Here is a 25,928-nt window from a genome sequence, read left to right on the forward strand (position 1 = left end):
AAACCGAGATGAATGACTGTTGCTGTTGCGGTCAGCTTCGGTGGTTTCTTAAAGGAGAAGGACAGTATTTTAAAAAGAACAAATTGGGGAGAAGCAAACATCCACGGGACGGAGCCCCGGTCAATTATTATTGGCCGAATCAGTTCGTCAAAGGGTAAATTGTTTTAAAAACTGGGGAGAATCCACGGGACGGAGCCCCGATCAAATACAACTGATCCCAGTGTGAGAAGGATCTATAAATCTGTATAAAATGTATTAGAACTGTTGTATAAGAAATATTGACCTAAGCTCTAATAAAGTTATCAATAGCTGACAGGAGCCTCATTAGAGAGGAGGGAGGGAAAGCCGACAAGCCATAATAGAAAGGAAAACTTTTAAATTCACAAGCGAACATGATAATTAATTAAATTCATCTTTTAAATTACAAAAACAAAAAAGCAAACACAAAATTTAATTTTCACTAGATAAACTTATTTATAAGGGAAAAGGTTCAATAAATCTTTTTCTGGGTTAATAAGAGTGTTAAAAAATGAACAAGGAAAACCAATTAAGAAATTAATTTAGAATAATATAAATGTTGTTGCTAGAATATTGCATATTTTGCATGGGTTTTGACTCTTGGAAATAAAACTTCCTCCTCTTCAGATAGCACCAGCATTTGCTTTTTTTCCTTTCACCACCGGACCAGATTTTCTTCCCACACCAGCATCCTGTTAAAGGGGGAGAGGATTTTTAAAAACTGGGGAGAACAAACATTCTTGGGATGCCTCCTCCAATCAATTATTGATCCAAGTATCCTGCTAAGGGAAAAGATATTGAAAAAACCTGGGGAGAAAGAAACATCCATGGGACAGATTCCCAATTAATTAATATTTATCCAACTAGCTTGTTAAAGGGGAAAATGCTTTTAAAAAACTGAAATCTTTAAGGGATGGGATGAAGTAAACGTGGAATGAAACAGACTGGGAGAAATTCTTGATAAAATCCCAAATCCAGTGCTGCAGTTGATAGGATGTCTCAGAGATAAAGGGAAATGACGGGTGGAAATTAAAATCCTTTCTTTCCCTTTTAATAGGAATATCTGGCTGAGGAAGACCTGCCTGGACTGTCCCCTTCCCAGCTAGCCAATCAGCCTGGGTCACTATGGAAGGGAGAAGCAGAAGATTACCTTGCAGAATATGGAATATGTAGAATGTGATCATTTGCTGGATGGAAATCTTCAGGTTAGACCAATGAGGTTCCTTAAGGCAAAAGATGGTTAGAAAGAGTAATTAGTAGTCTCAGGTCAACCTAGGACCGGTGGATCCATGGGGTGGGGGGGAAACTGGTGGGTGGAAAATATCTTATAGGCTCTTTGTTCAAGGGCTTTTTGGGGAGATTCCTTAGTCACAACAGGATTCCAAGCCCCTTTATCTTGCCTTGTCAGTGGTGGCACCTCATTTTTGGAATGCCCTTCCCAAAGAACCTCAATTGGCACTCACAGTGGCTCATTATGGCACCGGATGGAAGGAAGGAAGGAAGGAAGGAAGGAAGGAAGGAAGGAAGGAAGGAAGGAATCACTAATATGGCTGAGGCTATTGTAATGCTTTTAAACAAACAGATTTAGGGCCTGGAAACTTTAAAAACTTAATTTACAGAACATTCACATCTAAATCTCGATTTTAATATCTCATATTTTTATTTTAGTAAAACTTTCAATCTAGGAAGGTGTAACATTTTATCATCTAGTGTGTTAAAGGGAAGTACTGTATAACAATGTCCCATTATCCAATTTTTTAAAGTCCCTATTCTAGCTAATAAAATAACTAAAAACAGTTCTCTACTTTGCTGCACCATCCTTTTTTTTACACTAATTGACTCTGAGCTAATAATTCTGTTCCTGAGTGTTCAGGCTGGACTGAAAATAGGATTATTTTTTATTAGATCAATTCATCACAATCTACATTGTGGAATTGGGTATGTCTAGTTTAATGAAGAGAAGGATGAGGGGGGGAACATGATAGCAGTGTTCCAATATCTCAGGGGCTGCCACAAAGAAGAGGGAGTCAAGCTATTTTCCAAAGCTCCTGAAGGCAGGACAAGAAGCAATGGATGGAAACTAATCAAGGAGAGAAGCAACCTAGAACTAAGGAGAAACTTCCTGACAGTTGGAACAATTAACCAGTGGAACAACGTGCCTCCGAAACGGTGAATGCTCCAACACTGGACGTTTTTAAGAAGAAACTGGACAGCCATTTGTCCAAAATGGTATGGGGTTACTTGCCTGAGCACGGGGTTGCACTTGATGATCTCCAAAGTCCCTTCCAACTTTATTATTATTACTATTATTACATAAAAGGAATTAATTTCTGTTCAGTTGTAATCAACATTCAAAAGCACTATGTTTGAATTTAGCCTGGTGGTTTTTTTTTATTTCCTCTTTTTTGTTTCCATTTCTCTGGTGAAAATGTTCGACTAGCATTCTTGGACCTGTAGCTATAAGTAAAAGAAACTTTAAATCTTCCAGATAAAGACCATGGCAAACCACCATCATAATGGCAAGAAAGCTCCTTGTACACGTCCATGATATCACCAGGATTCGAACTCGACTCAATGGAGAAGTTTATTTTTTTGTACTTCTGCAACCCCATTCAGTGATTTGTAGGTGGGCCTGTGAGAGCTGATTTCATTTCAAGGAATTATTATCATCAGCATTAGATTAGATTATTACTACTATTAAAAATCCATGCAAAAAGAGATGTCTCTCAGTACAAAGAAACAAAACTCCTATTTAAAATGCACCTCCCCCAACCAGGATACAGTTTAAGCACCATCAAAATTACAAATGAAAACTCCCAACAGTTAAAGTTACTGTTTTGTTTTCCTGCCATAAAAGCCATAAAATCCACAACAACCACAATCTATTTACAGCCACAAATGATACTATCCTAATCTCCTAAACCTGACGCCCATAATAATTTCCATAGCAGTGGCTCTTTATTGGCACAAAAATGTCACAAAGAAATGGGTGGATTGCATTTGAAGATGGAATGAAATTGATTGCAGACCCTGAAAACCCCTGAGCTCTTAGCTCCCATTCAGGTCAACAGGTCTTTTCCTCTCTTGCAACCATGCTTACAAGCCCAGGTAACTTTATCTGAACTGAGTTTGGCTGGGCAAAACAAACTAGGTTTGTTTAGAGGTGTTATAGATTGGCAAAGGCTGGGTGTCAAGTCCTTCAACCTTGCAGGACTAACTTCCCAAGATAAAACACTCTGCCCAGCTTCCTCTAAAATTCACTTTTGGTCTCTCCTTCCCCATACCTCCACCCACATTTCCTCCTTCCCCCCCCCCCCCGCACAAAAAGGGGAGGATTCTTCCCATTGCTAGCCAATCCCATCTCCCCATGGATTCTCGCTGACCCCTCTTTCAAAGGCCCTGATCCCCAGAAGCCAGGAGATGCTGCAAAGCAAGAACCAACCCTGGAGGGCTCAGGGATGGAAGCCCCACCCCTTATTTACATATGGGTAGAAGGCGGGTTTGGCCGCTATCTTGAGGTGGTTGACCTGCCATGGGACGCCCTTGTGGCCATCCCCATCCCTTTGAGAGTCTGCTAGATCAGTGGCTCTCAATTTGGGGTCTGTGGAAGTCCAATAAATAAGCATTTTAACATTTCTTGTTTTAAATGTATGTAGACATTACAAAGTGTCTTATGACAGATTTTCTCACTTACGACCATTGCAGCACCCTCTTGATTACTTGATCAAAATTCAGTCACTTGGTAATTGGTTCATTGTTATGATGGTTGCAGTATCCCGGGGTCATGTGACCACCTTTTGTGACCTTCTGACAAACAAAGTCAATGGGGAAGCCCGATTCACTTACCAACCGAGTGACTAACTTAACAACTGTGACCAGAAAGATTGTCATGGAGTGCTACCCCCGAAAGGGTCACTGGGGTCTGGTTTCCCCGGCCCTCTTTTCCAACTGAAGGGATTTTATTATGCTTATGATTTTATTATGCTTAAGCTTGATATTAGTAGTGTTATTTTGTAACCACTTTATATTGATATTAGTAGTGACGCTTTCTAATCATTTTATATATAATTTTGTTTACGTGCAAGCAGCTTTGTAGATGCCTTATATTGGGAAATCATTTACATAAAAGCAAATGTCTCATGCTAAATATACAGGAGACTGCTTACATGGAAGGACAAGGTGAGATTCAGGGGTCCAGGAAATAGGCAGGGGGGGGAGGTGAGCAAGTCTTGGACTTGGTTTTCCTGTGCTTCTTTACTCCTGGTACCGAGACTTGAGTCTCTTTGTTCTGGAAGGGTATAAAAAGTGGAAGGAATCTTTTCTGGGTGGGCCTTCACCCCTCTAAGCAGCCACGAAGAGGGAGGGAGACTCTGTTTTGATCAAGATAAAAGTCGTTTTCTTGTTGAAAGCTCAGCTCGGGAGTTTCTTTGGCTCTTCAAAATTCCTGAGTAGCGCAGGGAAATTTGTGAGGTCAAGAGGAGAGCAGTACACAACTATCCGGGCGCCTTCCCCTGCTACACTCCGTGGTTGTGGCTGCCAGTCCATTCTGCTCCCTCACTCAGACACCTCCACTTGCCCCGGGTCAGCTGGACTCTGCCGTCTTGTCCTTCCTCATGCAGCCTCCTCCTGGCAGACCAGTCACATGGTAGGGTGATGGTCAGACTGCCGGTTGGCCTCTTTCTCCTGCCTCTGCTCCTTGATTAATTCTCGCCTGCCTGCGTCCCGCTTCCCATCCTCCTCCTTTCTCATCCTTTCCTCATAGACTTTTCTCTACCTTCACCCACACTCCTTTCTCCCCCTTTCCTCCACCTATCCTCAGGCATTGCTTGCCCCCCTCACTCAATGGGGTGGAGAACAGATGAGGGGGAGGCCCCACTTCCCTCTTTTCCCTTCTCTGCCCCCCAGAGACACTCATCTCTCCCTCTCTATCCCCTGCTCTCCTCCGCTTTCCCACCAAAACGTCTTCCTTTTCATCCCCCCCCCCAATGGAGGCCAGATCAGCCGCTTGGCCCCGCTTCCCTTCTCTCCCTTCTCCCTCAGGCTTGCCCCCAAAGCCATTCCACCTGTCCCTCTCACCCTCTCTATCTCTAGTCCCTGCTCTCCTCTTTCCCGCCAAAACCTTTCCTTCCCTTCTCTCTCTTCCCCCATGATACAGTTAAAACGGGGCAAAGCTTACCTAACAACTTTCTCACTTGGGCTCACTTGTGGTTGTAAGTCAAGGACTAGCTGTATTAGGTATCTTCATTTGGATTCCTCACATGCTCCTTTGCCAGCAGCAGCTTGTCAGTCTTCAGTTGCTCAGATGCTCTGAGATGTTCCAGAGAGCCAAGGTTAGCATTCAAAATCACCGTATCAGAGTTTAACATTCTTTCCCCTTATTATTTACCTTTATTTTTAAAATAACTCAAGGGGGCAAACATATCCAACACATCTTCCTCCTCCAATTTTCCCCACAACCACCACCCTGTGAGGTGGGTTGGACTGAGGATGACTGACTCAAACTCACGCAGTTGGCTTTCATGGCTAAGGCAGGACTTGAACTCAGTCTTCCTCTTCCTAATCTGGCGCCTTAACCACTAGACCAACCTGGATCTGACTCCCATCTCAGTATCGAAGTCACTTTTGGGGTGCCTCAGAGTGTTGACCCCCAGGGACTGCCTGGACGAATCTCCCTGCACTTTTCTTGGCAAGGATTCAGGAGGGGCTTTGCCATTGCCTCCTTCCTAGGGCTGAGCGAGAGTGACTGATCCAAGGTCACCCAGATGGCTTTGTGTCTAAGGCAGGATTAGAACTCAGGGCTTCTAGCTTGATTTCTTAACCATTACACCAAATTGGCTTCTTCTTTTACAGTTACTCAATCAAAGGCAGAGGGCTCAAAGCAAGAGGGAAAAAAGTGTGCTAGTGGCATCTTGTCAAATAATGTATTTATTTAATAGTGTATTTCAGTTTTACAATTCTATTAACAATTCTATTTGAATTTTGGCTTGAGCCAAGTGACACATTTCAGGGTACCTAGGGCTCACATCTTTATAACCAATGGTATATTTTGTTTTTGTCTCCTGTTTCTTGATATTACATTGAATAATCATTGATTATTGTCAAAACTGACTCGCTCCATAGTTTCCTGCCCTTGATTTTGGCTCGTGTTCTCCCATACAGAAACAGGTGGGTGGTTGGTGACTTCCTAGGGTGAGGAATGCATGAGACCTTATTCACCAAGGTCAAGTTATGAGATATGCACAGACCTGATTTCCCAAAACAAAAGAACTGAACTCAGCTGGTGAACTATGAAGTGTGGTGGTCCAGAGGAGGGGGGGAAAGAGTTTTTACTTATGTGGATTTCTATGGGAAAATCCCAGAACTGACTTTGCTTCCACTGTGCCTAGATGGATCTTTCAGTAAAGTTTTACTCTTGGTAGTTTTAAATAGCTGGGAGTTCCTTTTGTTGAAATGTGCCAAATGGGATGGTTGACAATAAAAGTAATAACGTCACTCTAAAATAGAAATAAAATTTCATATTGGCAGAATAAAATAAGGTAAAAATAAATTTATTCACATAAAATTGCAAAGGAAAGAACTAAAATCCATGAGACACCTATAAAATTAGTCTTACAATGAGTAACCCGATTGTTATCATTATTAATAATAATAATAATAATTTTGTTTGATTTGTGCACTTTGTGTGGCACTCGCTATTAAAAGCTTGGTTTTCCTCGACAGCAAGGTTGATATTCTTGTCCACACACACATCTGTTCCCTAATTTTTACACTGCCGGGGACAGGGATGTTCTATATCAATTAACTCACTGTCCCCGTTGTTTAGTTTAAATATTCCTCCAGAAAATCTGTGATTTTATTGCCGAGTAACTCAGTCCCTTTCTTTGATGGATGCAAGCCATCTTTTCTATATTTTTTCATTGGACCAGCTACAGGCATTGTGACTAATATAACCAAAGCCTTTCCATTTACACCACTTCTTTAGCCACATATTGAATTGTGCTATACGCTGGCCTTTTCCATTTTGTTCCTTATACACTGGTAAAACCTCTGAAAAAGTAGGCCGACAGCCTATCCTGCTAAGTTCCTGCCCCAAGCTCTGGAAAGCATTCTGCACAGAGAGTACATCTTTTGGGGACAAATCGTTAGTGCCAAGATGTACAATAGCATCCACATCACACTCCTTGCTGGCATTCTTCACTATCTTAAAAATATGCTTCTTGTCCCTACTGGCAGTAGCATTACATAAGTATAAAAAGTAGATATATAAAAATACAGAAACAGTACTAGGATTTGTAAAAAGCAAAACAAACAAACAAACAAAAAGCCTAGGATGCTGTGAATCTTACATTGAGTCTAATATTTGCTGAAGCCCTGCTAGAGTTTGTTGGGATTATGATTATTGTGTATATTTAAAAAGAAAGAAGGGAAAGAAAACAGAATATATTGAATTATGGGAATCTACACACTGATTGCAACTAAAACATTGAAGAAATAAGCAGGATACATAAATGGGAAGGAGAGCTGTGACGGACATCTAAAACCCATGTTTGAGGGGTTTAGCCATGTAAGATAAGGTATCCTTAATATTGATACACTTGAACATAACATAACACTAAAGCCTATAAAGCTCCCACAGGACACCTCATTTTTTAGATTGACTGACTGACCCATTCTTTCCATTTCCAAGGCTACACAATCGCAAGCAACTCAGTGTGGCATCCAACACTAAAGGAAGGGGTAGTAGCCAGAAGCTGAGGAACCTCTGTTTTAAAGGCTTTCAGGGACTACAGCTTAGCAAATAGGGATTTTTGCAAAGGTTTGCCTATGGAGGTCCCCTCTTTTAGGGGAGTGACAGGGAGCTGCCTTCGTACAAACAGAAAGAGGGCACAAGGGTCTCTCCAACCAAGGAAGCATCTGACAGTGTACGGAGCAGAGCTGCGGTCCTGGCATCAAAAAAGCTGACTTGTCCTCCTTCGCAGTTGAGAGAGATGCGGATCCTTTTGGGCTTCTTGGTCAGGACCAGTTCAGAGCGTACTGACGGAAAGCGAGCCATGTATTTCTCTCCCCGTTTATAAATCTGCCAGTGTCTGGCCTGCTCATCAAGATTCGTTATGTTCACTGGCATGATGGTAATCCCTACATCCCATTCTTTTGTGTCTCCTACAGTAACTTCCCAGAAATGTCTCCCTGCTGAGAACCTCTGACAGCCAAGGACATATGGACAACGTTCAAATCTCATGCTGTTTGGGGAAGGATATATTTGTTTACATGGCTTAATTCCTCTGACGCTTTTTCCATCTTTGGGGATGTAAAGGCGGCCAGGATGGGCTGTATCTGGATCCAGAATTACATTCACTGCAATGGGGAAGGGAAGGGAGGAAGGAAGAAGAACAAGAGCTTAGGCTGCAGGCCTGGTTTGTGTCTTGCCCCCAATATATCAACCCTACGGCTTCCACTCTGAAAGGAGTTCAGCTTCCAGGACTGGAAGAGTCACTGATTTTATAAACGGCCCGTTGCCTTGTCTTTCCAAGCCTTCATGGTGCTTCACCCCCTTCTAACATCCCTGCATATCAATCTCTTTAACGTCCATCTTGCAGGTGGGAAGATTGGGATGGGGGGTGAAGAGTGGTTGGCATTGCCTTCAGTGAGTTCCCGGGAGGGCCAAGGTTGAACAGTGTGATCAGACACACAAGGAATGCCTTCGGTGGATAAGCTCACAGTGTACATATAAATAGCAAGTAATAGGTCTTAAATAATAAATCATTTAAGTTTACTGGATCATCATAGTCTTCAAGGTACCTAATCTTATGCTTTTTTTCTTTGTCACTCTATTGTACAGTATTTCTCTTAAAGCTACTAGCATCAGAGCTTAAATAGCAACTGATATGAGATTTTTAATAATTCCTATTTACCTTCCTGGAGTTGAAGTCCACTTTCCAGAGTATCTGGGGAAGAAAAAGGAGGGATTCAGCATCTCGTCACTGGAATTGGAGTGACTGAAGGGCCTCCCTACAGACACCCTGGTTTGCTTTGCAGGATCCCATCTGGGTCGCTCAACGGGACGAGAGGTTTTGTCTTCCGGGCCCTTGCTGGAGCCTATCTTCAGGGAATTTCTCTCTAGCGGAGTGTGTGTGCTGTTTTGTGTATGGTGCTTATAGTGTCTCTGTGCGTGGCTTTTTAGACAGACAGACACGAAGGTGGGCTTCAGGGAGAGACCAAAAGCCCGGAAGACAGAAACTCTCATCCTGGTGACCGACATAGAATAGAATAGGAATAGAATTAAATTGGAAGGTATCTTAGAAGTCTTCTATCTAGCCCCCTCTTCAAGCAGGACATCCTATATCAGTGGTGGCGAACCTATGGCAGGCGTGCCAGAGGCAGCACTTAGGGCCCTCTCTGTGGGCATGCATGCCACCACTGCCAGCAGCTTGTGCAGGTCCATTAGGCCGCCACTGCCCAGAGTGGCAGCACCACCAGGCACAAAGGAGGTGAAGCAGCCAGCTAGCAAGCTCGAGTAGAGATGGTAGAGCACGCCCACGTCCAGCAAGTGAAAGGCCACCCTGAGCAGGGAAAGCCAAATCCCCATCGGTGCCATAGCCCCCCAGTCCGAGCTGGAATTGCGTGCCTCCCCATCTATGCTGGGCCCCCTGCCCACCACCCTACCTGCCAGAGACCCCCTGGATCTCCCCCAAACCTGCCCAACCCCCACAGGCTCCCCCTCCGAGCAACATCAAGGTGACCATACCCACCCCAGTCACAACCACCCAGTTTGCCATGACAACCACAGCCATGCCCACCCAGTGGGCCACGCCCCCATTCCCCCCCCCCAGGATACCACAATCCTGAGGCGGTCCTGGCACTTTGCGGTAAATAAGTGGGTTTTGGGTTGCGGTTTGGGCACTCGGTCTCTAAAAGGTTCACCATCACTGACCTATACCATCTCAGACAAGTGACTGTCTAGCTTCTTTTTAAAAATCTCCAGTGATGGAGCGCCCACAATTTCTGGGGGCAAGCTATTCCACCGGTTAACTGTCCTCACTGTCAGGAAGGTTGCTTCTCTCTTTGATCCGTTTCCAACCGTTGTTTCTTGTCCTGCCCTCTGGTGCTTTGGAGAATAACGTGAGCCCCTCTTCTTTGTGGGAGCCCCTCAAATACTGGAACACTGCTATCATATTTATTGTATATTCCCTTTCATTCCTGTTTGCTTTCCTTGGCCTCAAACCAGGAAATAAGGAATAAGGAAAGCTACAAGCCAGAATATCATTGGTGGCTATATCTATTTTGTCAGATATCAATATATTCTGCTATATTTTCCATATACAGGTAGTCCTCAACATAACCATTAATTTAATGATTCCTCAATGTTACAATGGAACTAAAAAGTGACTTATGACCAGTTCTCATACTTACGACCATTTCAGCATCCCCAGTCACATGATCAAAATCCCTACACTTGACATCCAGCATGTATTTATCACGGTTGTGGCATCGCATGGTTTTGGGATTGCCATCTGCAACTTTCCTGGGAAGCTTCTGACATGCAAAGTCAATGCAGGAAGCCAGATTGGCTTAACAACCACACGATTCACTTGCCTGCAGTGATTTTCTTAACAATGGTGGCAAAAAGGGTCATAAAGTAGAGCACGACTCACTTAACAACTGAAATTATGCTCATAAGTCAAGAACTACCTGTATATATTCCATTATATTTAGTGGAAGCTTATCCAGCCTCCCCAGTGGTCAGTGAATATGGATTTGGGAAGTAAAGAATACAGGTAGCCCTTGACTTATGACCACAGTTGAGCCCAGAATTTATGTTGTTAAGTGAGAAATTTGTTAAGTCAATGTTGCCCCATTTTACGACTTTTCTTGCCACATTTGTTGTGAATCACTGCACTTGTTAAATTAGTAACACAGTTGTGAAGTGAATCTGGTTTCCCCATTGACTTTGCATGTCAGAATGTGACAAAAGATGATCACAGGATCATCATAAATATGAATCAGTTGCAAGCATCCAAATGTAAATCATGTGACTGTGGGGATCCCTGTGGATACTTCAACTGTCATAAATTTGAATCAGTTGCAAGCATCCAAATGTGAATGTGACTGTGGGGATGTCATAAGTGTGAAAAATGGTCCTAAGTCAGTGCCGTTCTAACTTCCAGTAGTTAGTAAATGAACTGTTGTAAGTCGAGGACTACCTGTAAATGGTCAACTATGACTCTTCCCCCTCCTGGTGCTAAGACACAAGGCCTTTCCCCAGAGAAATGAAGGTGTCTCTTCCACTGATCCTGACATTGATCCCTCTTTGATCCCCCTGACACTGACCCAGAATCTCTCTTGGATGCTCTGCGGTCAAAATGTTATCCAGCGTAAAACCTCGGCGGCTGTTTTTTACCTCTAAATTTTTCCATGGCACTTTTCAGAAGCACAGCAAGATCACTGTAATCCCAGATTGTCCACATCGGGTCTACAAGTAAATCCACAGGATTCTCATATATTTCTTTCGGTTGGTACCTGGCAAGACAAAAAAAAATAATGTTTATCATCCTGCCAATGGAAGAAGCTTTCTAAAACATCAGATGGTGCTTGAGGATTGCCTAGCTGCAGGATCCAGTCTGAGTTGGTCACCAGGATCAGAGGTTTATTTTTCTAAGCTTTTGGACTCGTTTGGGGGCCCTTCCTCAGGGAACTGCTCTCTCTTCACAATCTGTACACTGGGTTGTCCTGCACATTGTATACATGTGATGCCTGGTTGTGTGTGACTTTTAGTTGTTAATTGGGATGTTGATAGCCGGTTAGTAAGTCAGTGATTGTTCTTTCCTTGTGTTGCCCTGTTCTCAGCTCCTAAGTACCTGGTAAGCTGGTGATTGACTGACAAGGGCCCTGTTTCCCAGGCTTCAATCATTTCTCTGCTTAGCTATTGTTTTAATAACATGTGGAATAAGAACAGGAAGCTGGACGATCTATACCAGTGGTGGCAAACCTATGGCACGGGTGCCAGAGGTGGCACTCAGAGCCCTCTCTGTGGGCACATGCGCCGTCGCCCCAGTCCTAGGTCTTCAGCTGGGCTTTATAAAACCTTTTCATAAAATAGACAAAGTGATAGAAAATGAAGAAGCTAAAGTGTTTTGGGACTGTAGAATTCAAAGTCAACCCCCTGCTGCTACATAACACCCCAAACCTGACAATTATTTTTTTTTATTGAAAGTTTTTTATTTTTTCCATATAAACATTGTAAATATATATATATATATATACATACAATACAATTTTAAGATAAAATAAACATTATTACGACCTGCGCACTCCCCCCAGGCCGCGTCCACCCTCTCTTAAGATATTCCCTACTTCCCTCCTCTTTCTCACCTCCCATCCTACTCTCTTCCCCTCCCCTTCTCCTCTCACTACTCTACTTCCTCTCTACACTTGCCCACCTCTCATCCCTATCAAACCCATGAACGCAGCATAAGCACCCCTATAAGCAACCATTATCTATATTACACTTACCCCCCCACATTTCCTCCCTCCCACCCCCAACCCCCCTCCCTTCACTTCCCAGAGCAGAATACAGGGTTAATAATTGAAAGAATTTATAATAATAAAAAAAAGAAAAAGAAAAAAATAATAAAAAAGAAAAAAATAATAAAAAAGGAAAAAAAATATCATACTTAACCTTTAACTCCAATAGCCTATAAGACAATTCTCTGTAGTATTTACTATAATATTCATTCATAAAATAAGTGAAACTTTTTAATTCCATACTTTTTCTGAATATAATCTATCCATCTTCTCCATACAGTGATATATCTTTCTTGTGTGTGATCCTTTAAATAAGCAGAAATTTTTGCCATCTCTGCAAAACTAGATACTTTAAATACCCATTCTTCTAAAGTAGGCAAAGAATCTTTTTTCCAGTATAAACCTATTAATAACCTTGCAGCAGTTAATAAATTCAACATCAAAATAGTTTCTTTATCATTTAAATCCACAAAAATACCCAATAAAAATAGTTGAGGAGTGAACTTTATCTTCCTTCTAAAAATCTTTTGAATGTTCCACCAAGTCATAATCCAAAATGCCTTTACCTTTTTACAATTCCACCAAATATGAAAATATGTCGCATCTTTATTGCCACATCTCCAACATTTGGGCTGTATGTTAGGATACATACAAGATAATTTTTTAGGATCTAAATGCCATCTGTAAAACATTTTATAAAAATTTTCTCTCAAATTTTGAGCTTGTGTAAATTTAACATTTCTAGTCCAAATTGTCTCCCATAAATCCAATGAAATCGGTTCCTGTATATTTTGAGCCCATTTAATCATACAGTCTTTAACCAATTCTGTTTCCGAGTCTAACTCTAATAAAACATTGTAAATTCTTTTTATATGGGCCTGACTCTGATTTTTAATCTGAATAACCAATTGTTTATCTTCTAATGTTATTCCCTCTTTCTTATCTACAGTCCATCTATCCACTATTTGTAAGTATTGAAACCATGACTGTAGAGTATTTTCTTGCCTTAATACATCTAGGGATTTCAAATGCCAATTCGAACCAGACCAAATTAACAATTCTTTATACGAGATTTTATCGAAATTTGTCCCCTTAGAAATTCCCTCAATTGCATGTCTGGGAATCCCCCAGATAGGTATTTTGTAATTCAATCTGTAATAATACTTTTTCCAAACATGAAGTAAGGCATTCCTCAAAATATGTAATTTAAAAATCCGATCAACTTTCTTATTAAAAATCAAGTATGCATGCCAACCATATATTAAGTCCCAACCTTCCAAAAACAGAATATCCTTATTTGTTAGGTTGAGCCAATCGCTTAACCAAGTTAAAGCGGCTGCGTCATAATATAATTTCAAGTTGGGTGCCTTAAGTCCTCCTCTTTCTCGAGCATCCTGTAAAATCTTAAACTTAACCCTTGGTTTCTTTCCGGCCCATATAAAATTGTTGATACCCCTTTGCCATTCATCCAAATTTTTTTTTAAAATAGGTATCATCTGAAACAAAAAAAGGAACTTTGGTAGAACATTCATTTTTACAGCTGAAATTCTCCCCAACAATGACAATTGCATTTTTTTCCAGTCTTTTAAGTCTTTTTGTACTTTTCCCCATAATAGTTCATAATTATTCTTATACAATTTTCCATTTGAAGCAGTTAAATATACTCCCAAATATTTAACCTTTTTTACCATCTGAAAACCTGTGGCTTTGACCAAACTTTCCCTATCCTTAACTAACATATCTGACAATTATTGATGAGAAAGACAAAAAAAGTGGACATGGCACTACCTGGAAACAACGGAATAAAAGAGAAAGAACTGGAGAAAATCACAAAATACAAAGATCTGCAAATAGAAGTAGAACAACTGTGGCAAAAGAAAGCAAAGGTAGCACCAATAATAATACACGCCTTGGGTGTAGTCCCAAAACATCTGGAGCACCACTGGAACAGCATCGGCACTGACAAAACCACTATCAGACAATTGCAAAAGGCAGCCTTATTTGTAACAGCTTACATCCTACAATGATACCTTTAGCACCATCAAACCTCTGTCTATCCTTGGGAAGGACTCAGTAGATGGCCAAAAATACCAAATTCAATCTAAACATTTAGCTGACTGTGGGACCAACCATAATAATACACCATATCAAATATTGCTACTTACATTGTGTTGAGGTTGTCTGGGGAAATATTTATGAGGCCCTGAAATACATTGTCTCTAAATGAAATTATTGTGAAATACAAACAGAACTTTCCAAAACAGGAAAACTGCTGGAGGAGCTGCAGGTCTCTGAGACTGTAAAGAGGAGGGTGGATTCACTTACTTCTCCAAGATGCTTCCAATGTCCTAAAAAAGAGAAACAAAAAAATGAAAGGAGCCATTTCTATGCAGTTACATTCTTAAAATTCATAAAAGTGTGAAACCAGATACAAACTGACATAATTAAAAAGTACTCTTTTTTCTTTAAAAAAAAAATGCTTTTTTCCCCAGCTGCTCACCTTTTTTAAAGCAGTTTATTTTTATTTCCTTGTGTTACAAAAATTATACCCTGATTGAATATTAATATTAATAATATTAATAATAATAAGTAGAAGTAGATGTAGAAGTTGAAACAGACCTTGGAGGTCATTTAGTCCAACCCCTGCTCAGGCAGGAAACCCTATACCATTTCAGAAAAATGGCTGTCCAGTCTCTTCTTAAAAACTTCCAGTGTTGGAGCATTCACCGCTTCTGGAAGCAGGTTGTTCCACTGGTTAACTGAATTCCACACAAGTGTTGGGGTTTCCCTTGCCCTGAAGATTAAGGGGAGGAGACCCCACAATGAACACCCACCAACATGTCCCCTAACAGGCGATAGGAACCCTAAGCAGGCATTCTTAAAATGGTGAAGAATAAAGGGACACTGACCAGCACTTTCAATTCTTGCTTTTCGCGTGGACTTTTTCTGAATTGGGTATCCCTAATATTAGCCATTGTTTTCAACAGTTCATTTAGTGACCCTTTTCTCAGTTAAAACAGCACTGAAAAAAGTGACGTAAGGCCATTTTCCAGTTACCACCGTTGCAGCATCCCCATGATTGTGTGATCAAAATTCAGCCGCTTGGCAACTGACTCATATTTATGATGAGTGCATTGTCCTGTCGTCATGTATAATCATCCATTCAGGATCACAAGTGCAGCCAGAATCCTACAAGCACAGAAATGGAAAGCTATCGAGAGCATCCTGTCATATTGCATTACTGTCTGGTTTGGAAGCATCCCTGCTCCAACCAGGAAAGCGGTGCAGAGAGTGGTCAGGATAGAAGAAAAAATTATTGGCAGTTCCCTCCCTTCTATCCAGGACATGATGGCACAGAAGCGTTGCTTGAGCAGGGCCCACAAGATTATCTGAGACACAACAAACATCCTCTTCATGACCTGTTTTCCCTGTTACCTTCTGGGAGGAGGCTTCGCGGTATCTGAAGCAGAACATCCAGATTCAGTCACAATTTTTTTCCATACGATATCAACCGTGTGAACTTTCAAGCTTCCTCTTTCCGCTATGTATTCAAGATGGACAGTGACTAATATTTATGTGTAAGGGTGGTAGGTATATACATATGTATGTATATAGCATCGTTATATGTGTGTTGTGTATGTGTATACTTTTGAGAACAGGCAACAGAATTTCATTTTTATGTATACCAGTGTGCCCACAGTAAAACAATAAAGGTTATCTTATCTATATATCAATCTCCACAACAGAAGAATGGCTGGAGAAAATGATGAAGCTAGAAAAAAAATGACAAAATTGCTTTAATTAGAGAAATATATATATATTAGTTTCTACTTGGAAACTGCTTCTGGACTCTCGAAGTCAAACCGTACAATGAATGGCCAAGGGAACTCGGTATGCCTAGCTTAACAAAGAGAGGGTTTAGGGGAGACAGGACATCCATCTTCCAATACTTGAAAGACTGTCATAGGGCAAAGGGCATCGATTTACTCTCTGTAGCTCCTGAGGGCAGGACAAGAAGCAAGCTCATCAGAAGGAAATCCAACCTAGAAATAAGGAAGAATTTCCTGACAGTGAGAACCATTAATCAATGGAACGGCCTGCCTCCCCAAGTTGTGCGTCCTCCATCACTGGAGGCTTCCAATAATAGATTGGACAACCATTTCTTCAGGACGGTATAAGGACTCCTGCCTTGGGCAGAGGATTGGACTAGAAGACCTCCAAGGTCCCTTCCAGCCATGTGAGTCTATGATCTCAACTTCCTGCCTGACCTGTAAGAGTTTGCTGGCTGGCTGCTGATGCTTCTCTTCTATCTCCTGGATGAGATCGTCAAGAGAGCACAGATCCTCCGTGTGCTTGGCCAAACCTTTCTCCTTTATTGCCATAATCTCCTTCTCCGTCTCTTCCATTCTAGCCAACAGAAGCTCCTCCTGTCCTTCTAACCAGAGCTGTAGTTCTCTGAATTCAGCCACTACATTTTTTTTCTCTTTTTTGATGAGGTCCTAGAACAAGAAGACAAAAAGAGCAAAAGGCATATTTTTGTTTTATTTTTACTTAATTATATTTATTTTTATTATTATAATATTTATACAGATTCCCTGAAGAGTCCTGAAATGAGATGGGAGAATTTCCTAGGGAGAAAAAAAACCACCATTTTGACATCAACAAGCACAGGGGAAAAGGTTTCTAAAAACCAAAAAAAGGCTCAAGTGAAATGATCTCTCATGAAAATTTTCTTGGCAATCAGGAATTCCAAAAAAGTAGACAGAAAAATGTTTGATTTCACATTTGTTTCAATAAGATGAAATATGGTCTGCGTTAATTTATATGCAAGCCAAACCCACTTTATAAAACATGGCTCATGTGAAAGAAGCCCTTAATCCAACTGTGACTCATTCAGCCAATGGTGACATCCCAGGCTAAGAACACGTTCTGTGCCCTAATTCTGTCTTTAACTGGAATTTCATTTCAGTCAGAACTTCTACTTACAAACAGGCTGCCTATTATTAAAGATGGCAGCTGGTGTTCTCCTTCCTATTAGCTCAGAAGCTCCTCATCGTTGGATCAATACTTACAAGCATCTCCTGCACTCTTTGCTCTGTGTCCGTTTTGTATGTAGCTATTTTTTCTTTCTCCTCCTTCTGAGCCTTCAGGTAATGCCCAACCCTGAGCTGAAGAGAAAATACAAGAAACAAAAGCTTGGGCTGAGGTGGCTTTGGCCTGAACCCCCAGGAGTGTTTTTCAGGATCTGCACTCAAGACTTTGGAGGACTCTATGATGATCTTGCTCTATAGCAAATGTGAAAGTGAGCTGGCAAAGGGTGTCTATTTTCCCTACAGGCAATTGCCATCGGTAAGCAAGACAATTAAGTGAAATTTTGTCCCATTTTACAATCTTTCTTGCCACAGTTGTTAAGTGAATCACTGCAGAGGTTAACTTAGTAACACAGTTGTACAGCAAATCTGGCTTCCACATTGACTTTGCTTGTCAGAAGGTCTCAAAAGTGGATCCCCTGACCCCCGGGACACTGCAACCATCATAAATCCATGCCAGTTGCCAAGCATCCGAATTTTGCTTAGTGACCACAGGGACACTACAATGGTCATAAGTGTGAAAAATTGTCATAAATCACTTTTTTCAATGCTTTCACTAAATGAATCGTTGTGAGCCAAGGACTATGGTAAATCTGTCTTCAAAAAATTGGAGGCACACAGGGGGTGAAGGTCTCAGGCTGGAATTAGGGAAGTTTGTTAAAGAAATTGCCAAGGCAGAAAGTTGCTGATGGGCGTAATAAGACCAGTAACCAATGGTGGGACACAACTGCCCAGCAACAGGAATGTTACAAGAAAGTTAGCAGGACTCTGTGAGAAGGATGCTAGCTAAGGCACGTAGACATAAACTTTGGTAACTTCTAGCTCAGTGATGGCGAACCTTTTAGAGACCGAGTGCCCAAACTGCAACCCAAAACCCACTTATGCATTGTCGGGTGCTGGGTGGGTGTGGCCCATTGGCTGGGTGTGGCCAATTGGGTGGGCATGGCCTATTGGGTGGGCGTGGCTGCGGTAGTAATGGCAGACTGGGTGGGACTAAAAAGTTCAATCAATCAGTTCCAACTTTGCAAGATCTTTTTTTTTCCTGCGAGAAGTTGAAATTGACTGATTGATTGAACCTTTATTTTTTGCACACGGTGGCGGCTCTGACTGCCGCCTCTGGCACCCGTGCCATAGGTTTGCCACCACTGTTCTGGCTTATTATAATAAAACATACAACCCTTTTGATAGGAAAGCTTATTAGCATAAATATGCAATGTATGAAGGAGGGTAAAGTAGGGCAGGACAAGAAATCAAAAGAAACACATGTCAAGGAACCAATGAGTGATTAACTTCCTTAATCTATATATCATTAAACCAAATAAAACTTGATTTGGAAAAATTGAAAAATCTGCAATTGTAGATGTTAGGGAGAATTGCTATGGTGAAAATGAATGTATTACCAAAAATACTCCTTTTACTTCAAACAATACCTATACCTATAAAACTATAGAGAAATTTTTTTTTGAAGACCTGAACTCCTTAATTTTAAAATTTATCTGGCAAGGAAAGAAAGCTAGAATTAAATTGAAAATGTTACAAGAAACTAAGGGGAAATGGAGGTTTTGGTTTGCCAGACTGGGTTTTATATTATCAAGCATCAGTGTTAACATGGGTAAAAGAATGGATAACCCTCAGACACAAAAGATTGTTGTACTTAGAGGGACATGACTTACATCTTTGGCATGCTTTTTTATGGTATGGGGAAAATAAAATTCATAAACATTTTCAAAACCACTATATTAGAAATGCATTATTACTAACATGGGAAAATAAAAAGCAAAATATATTTGAAAATCCCAGGATGGCTGTCAACAATGGAAGCATTTGTACACCCAAATCTAGTTAGCTTTGAGAAAATATGGACATATAAAGATATTCTACACTCTGAAGGGAACTTAAAATCTAGACAAGAGATGGAAAATCAGGGTACTGATTTATCATTAGTGGTCATATTTACAGATACAAGTGAGATATGATAAAGATATTAAATTGTATGGATTCTATAAAGAGCAGACTTTGTTTGATCAGATACTATTAACTTCTGATGAAAAACTAATTAAGAAAATGTATAATGTTCTCTAAATTTGAAAATAGAAAATGAACAAGTAAAAGAAACAATGATAATATGGGTAAAAAGTTTTGGATATAATATAGATTTAGAGAAATGGCAAAGCCTGTGTAGGGGTAACATGTGCGTGCAGCATACTGCCGTGCTTTTCACCCCCACAAATCTCATAATTCTATACCCTTTTGCTCCTATACCCTTTGCCCCAGTGAAGCAGCCAGAAGGTCACAGAACACCCCCTTGACTTAATGCCTCAGGCTTAGTTCTTTCTTCTATCTTCCTGTCTTTGTTCTTTATCTAGTTGTTGATCATATAATATTAACTAGAAAATAGTTGGTTAGATGAAAGAATTTTCCAATGAATAAACTGTTGTCAGCATCTAATGATTAAGAAAGCTTGTGTATGTAAAAGGAATATAAAAGCAATAAACATGACAGAGGTTGTCAGCAGCATCAGCTTCTGCTCAAGACATGCCTGTGACTGTTTCTTAGCGTCTTACAAGCCTGTGGGAAAGAAATTACAAACTGACAGTGTCAACCTCTTATAAAAAAAAAACCTATATAAAATGTTTTATACATGGCACTTGCCATCAGCAAGATTAGCAAAAATGTTTAAAAATATGTCAGATAAATGTTGGAAATGTAATAAAAAACCAAGTAGTTATTATCATATATGGTGGACATGTGTTAAAGCAGACGTGTCAAACTTGCAACGTCACATAACGTCGCACAACATTTTGACACCCCTGTATTAAAGCAAAGAAATATTGGACAAAAATACATACTTGGCCAGAAAAGATGCTGGGAAAACATGTAGATTATAAACCTGAACTTTTTAAATTAGGTACAATGCCAGAAAAGCTTGAAAAATGAAGTATATATCTAATTTTATATGTGATAACAGCAGCAAGACTTATATTTGCACAACATTAGAAAAATGAAGAAATACCATCGAAATAAGAAATAATTAAAAAAATACTAGACTGTGCAGAGATGGACAGGCTTACTTTGAGATTGAAAGAAAAAGAAAAAGAATATTTTCAAACTTGGGACTTATTTTATCAATGGCCGGAAAAACGAACAAGCAATTAGGAATGTAATTTTTATTTATTTATTTATTTATTTATGAGACTTATATACCGCTTTTAAGTGCAAGCACTCTCTAAGCGGTGTACACCAGTAAGCAATGTATGTGTGTGTGTGTGTGTGTGTGTGTGTGTGTGTGTGTGTATATATACACATACACATACACACATACATACATACATACATATATATATATATATTTACATTGCCCCCAACAATCTGGGTCCTAATTTTACCTACCTCGGAAGGATGGAAGGCTGAGTCAACCTTGAGCCGGTGAGATTTGAACCGCTGACCTGCTAAACACAGTCAGCTAAAGTGGCCTGCAGTATTAGTGAATGATAAACCCAGACAACACGTTTGTTGAATAAGCACTATTGAATTATATTAAAAAATCAATAAAAGCCATACTCTCTCAACTTCCTTAATCTTAACTGTATCAAATTTGTATTTGTATATGGTTCGGGGGTCTTGGCTCCTTTAGCTTCTTAGAGCCTTTTGCTGAAATACTTCAATAAAAGTTCCTTGAACTCCTGTCTGGTTCTGACAGGCATCTGCGCCAGGCTAAACCCGGTTTGCGGACAACAGAGGAAACAAGTAAAGATTGCCTGGAAGGCCAAGGGTACTGGATGGCCCTCGGCAGGGATTCCCCCTGGCGGATTCCTACCTGGTACTTCTCGAAAGCCTCCTCCGCTGGGATCACCCAGTGGCCCCTGTGTTCTTTGGATCGGTCGCAGACCACGCAGATGAGGGTCTCGTGGTGCTTACAAAAGAGCTTGAGGGGCTCCCGGTGCTTCGTGCAGACGCTCCCTCCGTCCTCGCCCCAAGGATCTTTGCATCGCCTGGCCATTTCCACCAGCCGCGCCAGCTGCCTGTTGGGGAGGACGTTGCGGGGCCCGAAGGTCTGTCTGCACTGGGGGCAGGAAGCCTCCGATTCCGACGTCCCCCAACTGCGGGTCAGGCAGCCCCGGCAGAAGTTGTGGCCGCACTCCGGGATGAGCACGGGGTCCTGGAAATACTCCAGGCAGATGGAGCAAGTGGCTTCTTCCAGCAAATCCTGCATGGACGCTGCGGCTGCCATCGCCCTCTCCTCCGCTGGGATAAGGAAAGAGAAAGTTAGTTTCGCGCCTTTTCTTGAAAATCAGGTGACCGCCTTTGGGCTCTGCCCACAAAGGAAACCGAGATAAATTATGGCTGCGATTGCGGTCAGCTTCGCTGGCTTCTTAAAGGAAAAAGAGTGTTTTAAAAAGAACAAATTGGAGAGAAACAAATATTCTTGGGACTGAGCCCCCGATCAATTATTGATCCTAGCAATAATGCTAAATGGAAATATGCAGAAAAAAACCTGGGGAGAAAGAAACATCCATGGAACCTGTTGGACACAAAATAAAAGGTACAAATTAAAATTCACTCAGTTTAAGTTGCAAATAGAAAAGGAGTTTATTAACCTTAACAATAAAGTCTAAAAAATAAGGTTTGCAAAGCCTGGTGGATTCAGGAAGGCCAGTCGTGCAACATAGCCAAACACTGAACCACACTCATGTTTCAGAATCACACATTATTATACATCCTATCACGACGCCCCATTCCCTCCCCCATGGCCCCATTGGCTTAGGCTTTGGAGGTTAAAATCTATCAGAAGCGCCTAACAAGAATACATTATCTCCACCCCTGTTTGCTTACATTATACTAATAAGATCCCTCATCTCCTCTCCTGTTTATTAAGACCATATATGTACATGCCTATCAATCTTGGAGGTAAGATGTGTCTACATGCCTATCAATCTTGGAGATAAGATGTGTCCACATGCCTATCAGAAAAACAATTCCTAGATGATGACTCATACCAGATCCCTTAGTACAGTGGTTCTCAACCTTTTTAATACCGCGACCCCAGACAATTTGGGTGAGGAATGTTAAATTCACGCAAGCTCAAAACTTACGGGAAAATTTTTATAAAATGTTTTATAGATGGCACCTTGATTCACAAAAGATGTCTCGTATGTACTCAAATTTGCAACCTAAATGTTGGAGATGTGGCTGTCTGGATGCAACGTATTATCATATTTGGTGGTCATGTAAAAGTATAAAAGTTTTTTGGATCAAGATATGGTGGAATATTCAAAGAATTTTTAATAGAAGGATAAAATTTACTCCACAATTGTTTTTGTTAGGTATTGTATCTGATTGTGATGATAAAGAAATTATTTTAATGTTAAACTTAATTACAGCGGCAAGGTTGTTGATAGGACAATATTGGAAGAAGGAATTTTTGCCGACTTTGGAGGAATGGTTTTTTAAAGTTTCTTATTTATCTGAAATGGCAAAAATTTCAGCTTATTTGAAAGATCAAATGCAAGAGAAATATTTATTGGTGTGGAAAAAATGGATAAACTTTATACAGTATAAGTATGATATTAGAAAATATTATTTAGCTTTTGAATAATGTATATTTAAAGTTTAAGATAATGATTAGAAATGTAGACTTGTTTTGTCTTTTTTTTCTTTTTTTTCTTCTTTTTTTATATATATTGGAGTTAAAGTATTCAAAAATTTGTTTTTTGAATGTAGTTATATTTGTTTGAATTGTATTTAAGTTTAAATGTTTTTTTTTTAATTCTACTCTGGGAAGAAGGGGGGAGGGTTTGGGGGGCTGGGAGGGAGTGGGTGAGGGATTTTATTGTAAAATTGTAAATATATATATATATATATATATATATATATATATATATATATATATATATATATATATATATATATATATATATATATCTCTAATAATATATAAATACTGCGACCCCCAACCAGTCGTAAGTCGAGACTACTCAATGGTCGTAAGTCGAGGGACTACTCAACTGGTGCAGCACCATTTGCAGAATGGGACTTTTGGCGGGCTCAGCAGGGCAGAGACAGCCTGGACAATTCCTACTGGCTTTTGAAAGCCAATAGAATTAAACTCTATTCAAGAGAGTCTATTCTATAGAATTAAACTCTATTCAAGAGAGTCTATTCTATTGGCTTTCAAAAGCCAATAGAATAAAAGGGAGTAGCACAGCTAAGGAAAAGGGGGAAAAAATGGCGGACTGCGTTGTTTGGCAACCCCCGTGAAATGATTGTTCGACCCCAAATGGGGTCCCGACCCACAGGTTGAGAACCACTGCTTTAGTAACTCCAGCTTCCCTCTCCCCTCATTTGAGACTTGTAATTTCCCAATGTACATAAAACATCTACTCAGGCAATTGAGTATAAAATAATGATTATAAAATAACTAATAGTGATTACATGATAATACTAAAATATATTTTATTTTTAAACTTACTTGTTCCTTTCAGGTATTTTCCACACCCAAACGGTTGGGGACCTCTGCTTTAACTAGAGCAGCGGTTCTCAACCTATGGGTCGCGACCCCATTTGGGGTCGATCGACCACTTTTCGGGGGTCGCCAAAGGCGGCGATCCGCCATTTTGCCCCCTCTGGGGGCGGCGCCACGCATGCGCGCCTGCATGGGGGCACTGGCGCACCTCCGGGGGCGCCGCCGTGCATCCAGGGGCGCCGCCGTGCATCCAGGGGTGCCACCGCGCATGCGCGCTGCACACGGGGGGCACCGCGCCGCGCATGTGCATAGCGTTTGTGTGACGGGGGTCGCCATCACACAAATGTTGAGAAACGCTGAACTAGAGCCTTACAGCTGATTGTGGGAGAAACAGTAAATATTTACACAGATAGCAAATATGCCTTTGGAGTATCTTGCACGTCCATGGAGCCTTATGAAAGCAAAGGGGATTATTGAATGCAAAAGGGTGAACGATTAAGTATGGCTCACAAATTTTAGAATTATTGGAGCCAGTTTGGCAGCCAAAACAAGTAGCAGTCATACATGACAAGGGGCATTCTAAGGAAGGCACCCTTTATGCAAATGGGAATCGGGCTGCAGATAGTACTGCTAAGGAAGCTGCCCTACGATCCTTAGAATTCACAGCCTCCCTAATTCCAATTTCTCCATCCACACCTACTTCCCCACCCTCTTATACACCCAAGGACAGGACATGGGCCATGTCAGTTGGAGGCAGAAAGCGGAATGAAGGATGGTGGAGAGTAGAAGGCAAACATATTCTACCAAATACACCCCTAAGGATTCTTTTTATCCCAAATACATGCTAGCACATATTTGGGGGGGGGGAGAATACCTGGTAGACTTTGTGAGATACTATGCAGTAAGCAAAGGTCTCTATTCTGTTGCCTCCCAAACTGTAGCAACTTGCCTGATCTGTGCCAGAAATAATCCAAAAGTGGCCAGACACCTACCCTTAGGAGTCCAACCTAAAGGCAACTACCCAGAGGCCATCTGGGAAAGAGATTTCATTGACTTACCTGGGAAACAAGATTTTAAGTAAGTTTTGATACTACTATGTACGTTCACAGGATGGCCTGAGGCTTTTGCTTGCAGGACTAATAAAGACCTCGAAATAAAAGTCCTACAGTAAGAAATTATTCCTAGGTTTGGGCTGCCACAGTATATCGCCTGATTCTGGCCCACATGTCACAGCTATGGTCGTGCAACAATTGTGTGGACCAGTTGTCTGCTGTGATTTTTTCTTTTCTTGCTAAATATTTGCAGGAAGCTGCACCTGTTGGATGAGACCAGCCTGGGTCTATGTGAAAGTGTAGACCAAAGTTTTTCAAGTGCTACTATTCATCTACACCAGTGTTTCGGTCCAGAACTTGACTCCATCATTCCAGACTGAAGGTGGAGATCCAGAAAGTCTATAATTGGGGACCTTGTCTGGTAAGAACAAAGAATGCTTATTCACAGGGAATATGCACCTGTAAAGCTTGTAACAATTCTGGGTGGTTAGAAAGCTGATAATAGTAACAAAGACTTAGGCATCTTGCAAGCTCAGCTAAAAGTTAGGAACAGAGATGGCCTGGAGCAAATAGGATGTGTGTTAGATAACTCCTGAAGCATTCATTAGCCAAGGCTTGGGAATAGGGACGGCTAGAGACCAATAGAATAATTGTTAGATCATTATTAAAATGTTTATTAAATGGTGTTTCTTATATATCCTGCCTTATCCCACCTTCTCCTTAGTGAAAATGTATAAAGCTTTCTTAACTCTGTGGTTGGAGGTTCCTTGGCATCTTGGCCAG

General features: G+C 40.9%; 1 protein-coding gene and 2 long non-coding RNA genes across 4 annotated transcripts in view; 2 read left to right on the plus strand and 1 right to left on the minus strand.

Moving 5' to 3' along the window:
- Nucleotides 1–10: 10 nt before the first annotated feature.
- Nucleotides 11–8,301, plus strand: LOC120305184. Its single transcript, XR_005555948.1, has 3 exons — nucleotides 11–154; nucleotides 1,076–1,223; nucleotides 8,185–8,301. It is a non-coding gene; the product is annotated as an uncharacterized LOC120305184 (long non-coding RNA).
- On the minus strand, nucleotides 7,129–22,251 carry LOC120305178 (zinc finger protein RFP-like). 2 transcript variants are annotated; one of them, XM_039336613.1, is made up of 8 exons: nucleotides 22,229–22,251; nucleotides 21,448–21,875; nucleotides 17,613–17,708; nucleotides 16,809–17,039; nucleotides 14,866–14,888; nucleotides 11,417–11,535; nucleotides 8,931–8,963; nucleotides 7,129–8,373 (listed from the first exon to the last, which is right to left on the minus strand). In XM_039336613.1, the coding sequence occupies exons 2-8, from the start codon at nucleotides 21,859–21,861 to the stop codon at nucleotides 7,859–7,861; spliced, it is 1,431 nt and encodes a 476-aa protein (XP_039192547.1). In that variant the 5' UTR covers nucleotides 21,862–21,875; nucleotides 22,229–22,251; the 3' UTR covers nucleotides 7,129–7,858. The 2 variants fall into 2 exon arrangements, with proteins under 2 accessions (XP_039192547.1, XP_039192548.1); XM_039336614.1 differs by lacking the exons at nucleotides 17,613–17,708; nucleotides 22,229–22,251 and having other exon boundaries at nucleotides 21,448–21,918.
- Nucleotides 21,961–25,928, plus strand: part of LOC120305183 — a 15,655-nt gene continuing 11,687 nt past the window's right edge. Inside the window, exons 1-2 of the long non-coding RNA XR_005555947.1 lie at nucleotides 21,961–22,173; nucleotides 25,399–25,566. This is a non-coding gene — a long non-coding RNA (uncharacterized LOC120305183). The remainder of the gene's footprint in view (nucleotides 22,174–25,398; nucleotides 25,567–25,928) is intronic.

Source organism: Crotalus tigris, unplaced genomic scaffold (genome assembly GCF_016545835.1).
Source record: "Crotalus tigris isolate CLP2741 ecotype Arizona unplaced genomic scaffold, ASM1654583v1 scf7180000017666.379230911805:20528666, whole genome shotgun sequence".
Taxonomy (NCBI): Eukaryota; Metazoa; Chordata; class Lepidosauria; order Squamata; family Viperidae; genus Crotalus; species Crotalus tigris.

What these genes read in the sequence shown, in the direction of transcription:
- LOC120305178 (XM_039336613.1), bottom strand. Translation starts at nt 21,861, where the DNA reads ATGGCAGCCGCAGCGTCCATGCAGGATTTGCTGGAAGAAGCCACTTGC. An exon ending in AAAGAGTGCAGGAGATGCTT is followed by an intron (nt 17,040 to 17,612) that starts GTAAGTATTGAT and finishes TTCTTGTTCTAG; the next exon opens with GACCTCATCAAAAAAGAGAA. An exon ending in TGGACTTCAACTCCAGGAAG is followed by an intron (nt 8,374 to 8,930) that starts GTAAATAGGAAT and finishes TCCCCATTGCAG; the next exon opens with TGAATGTAATTCTGGATCCA.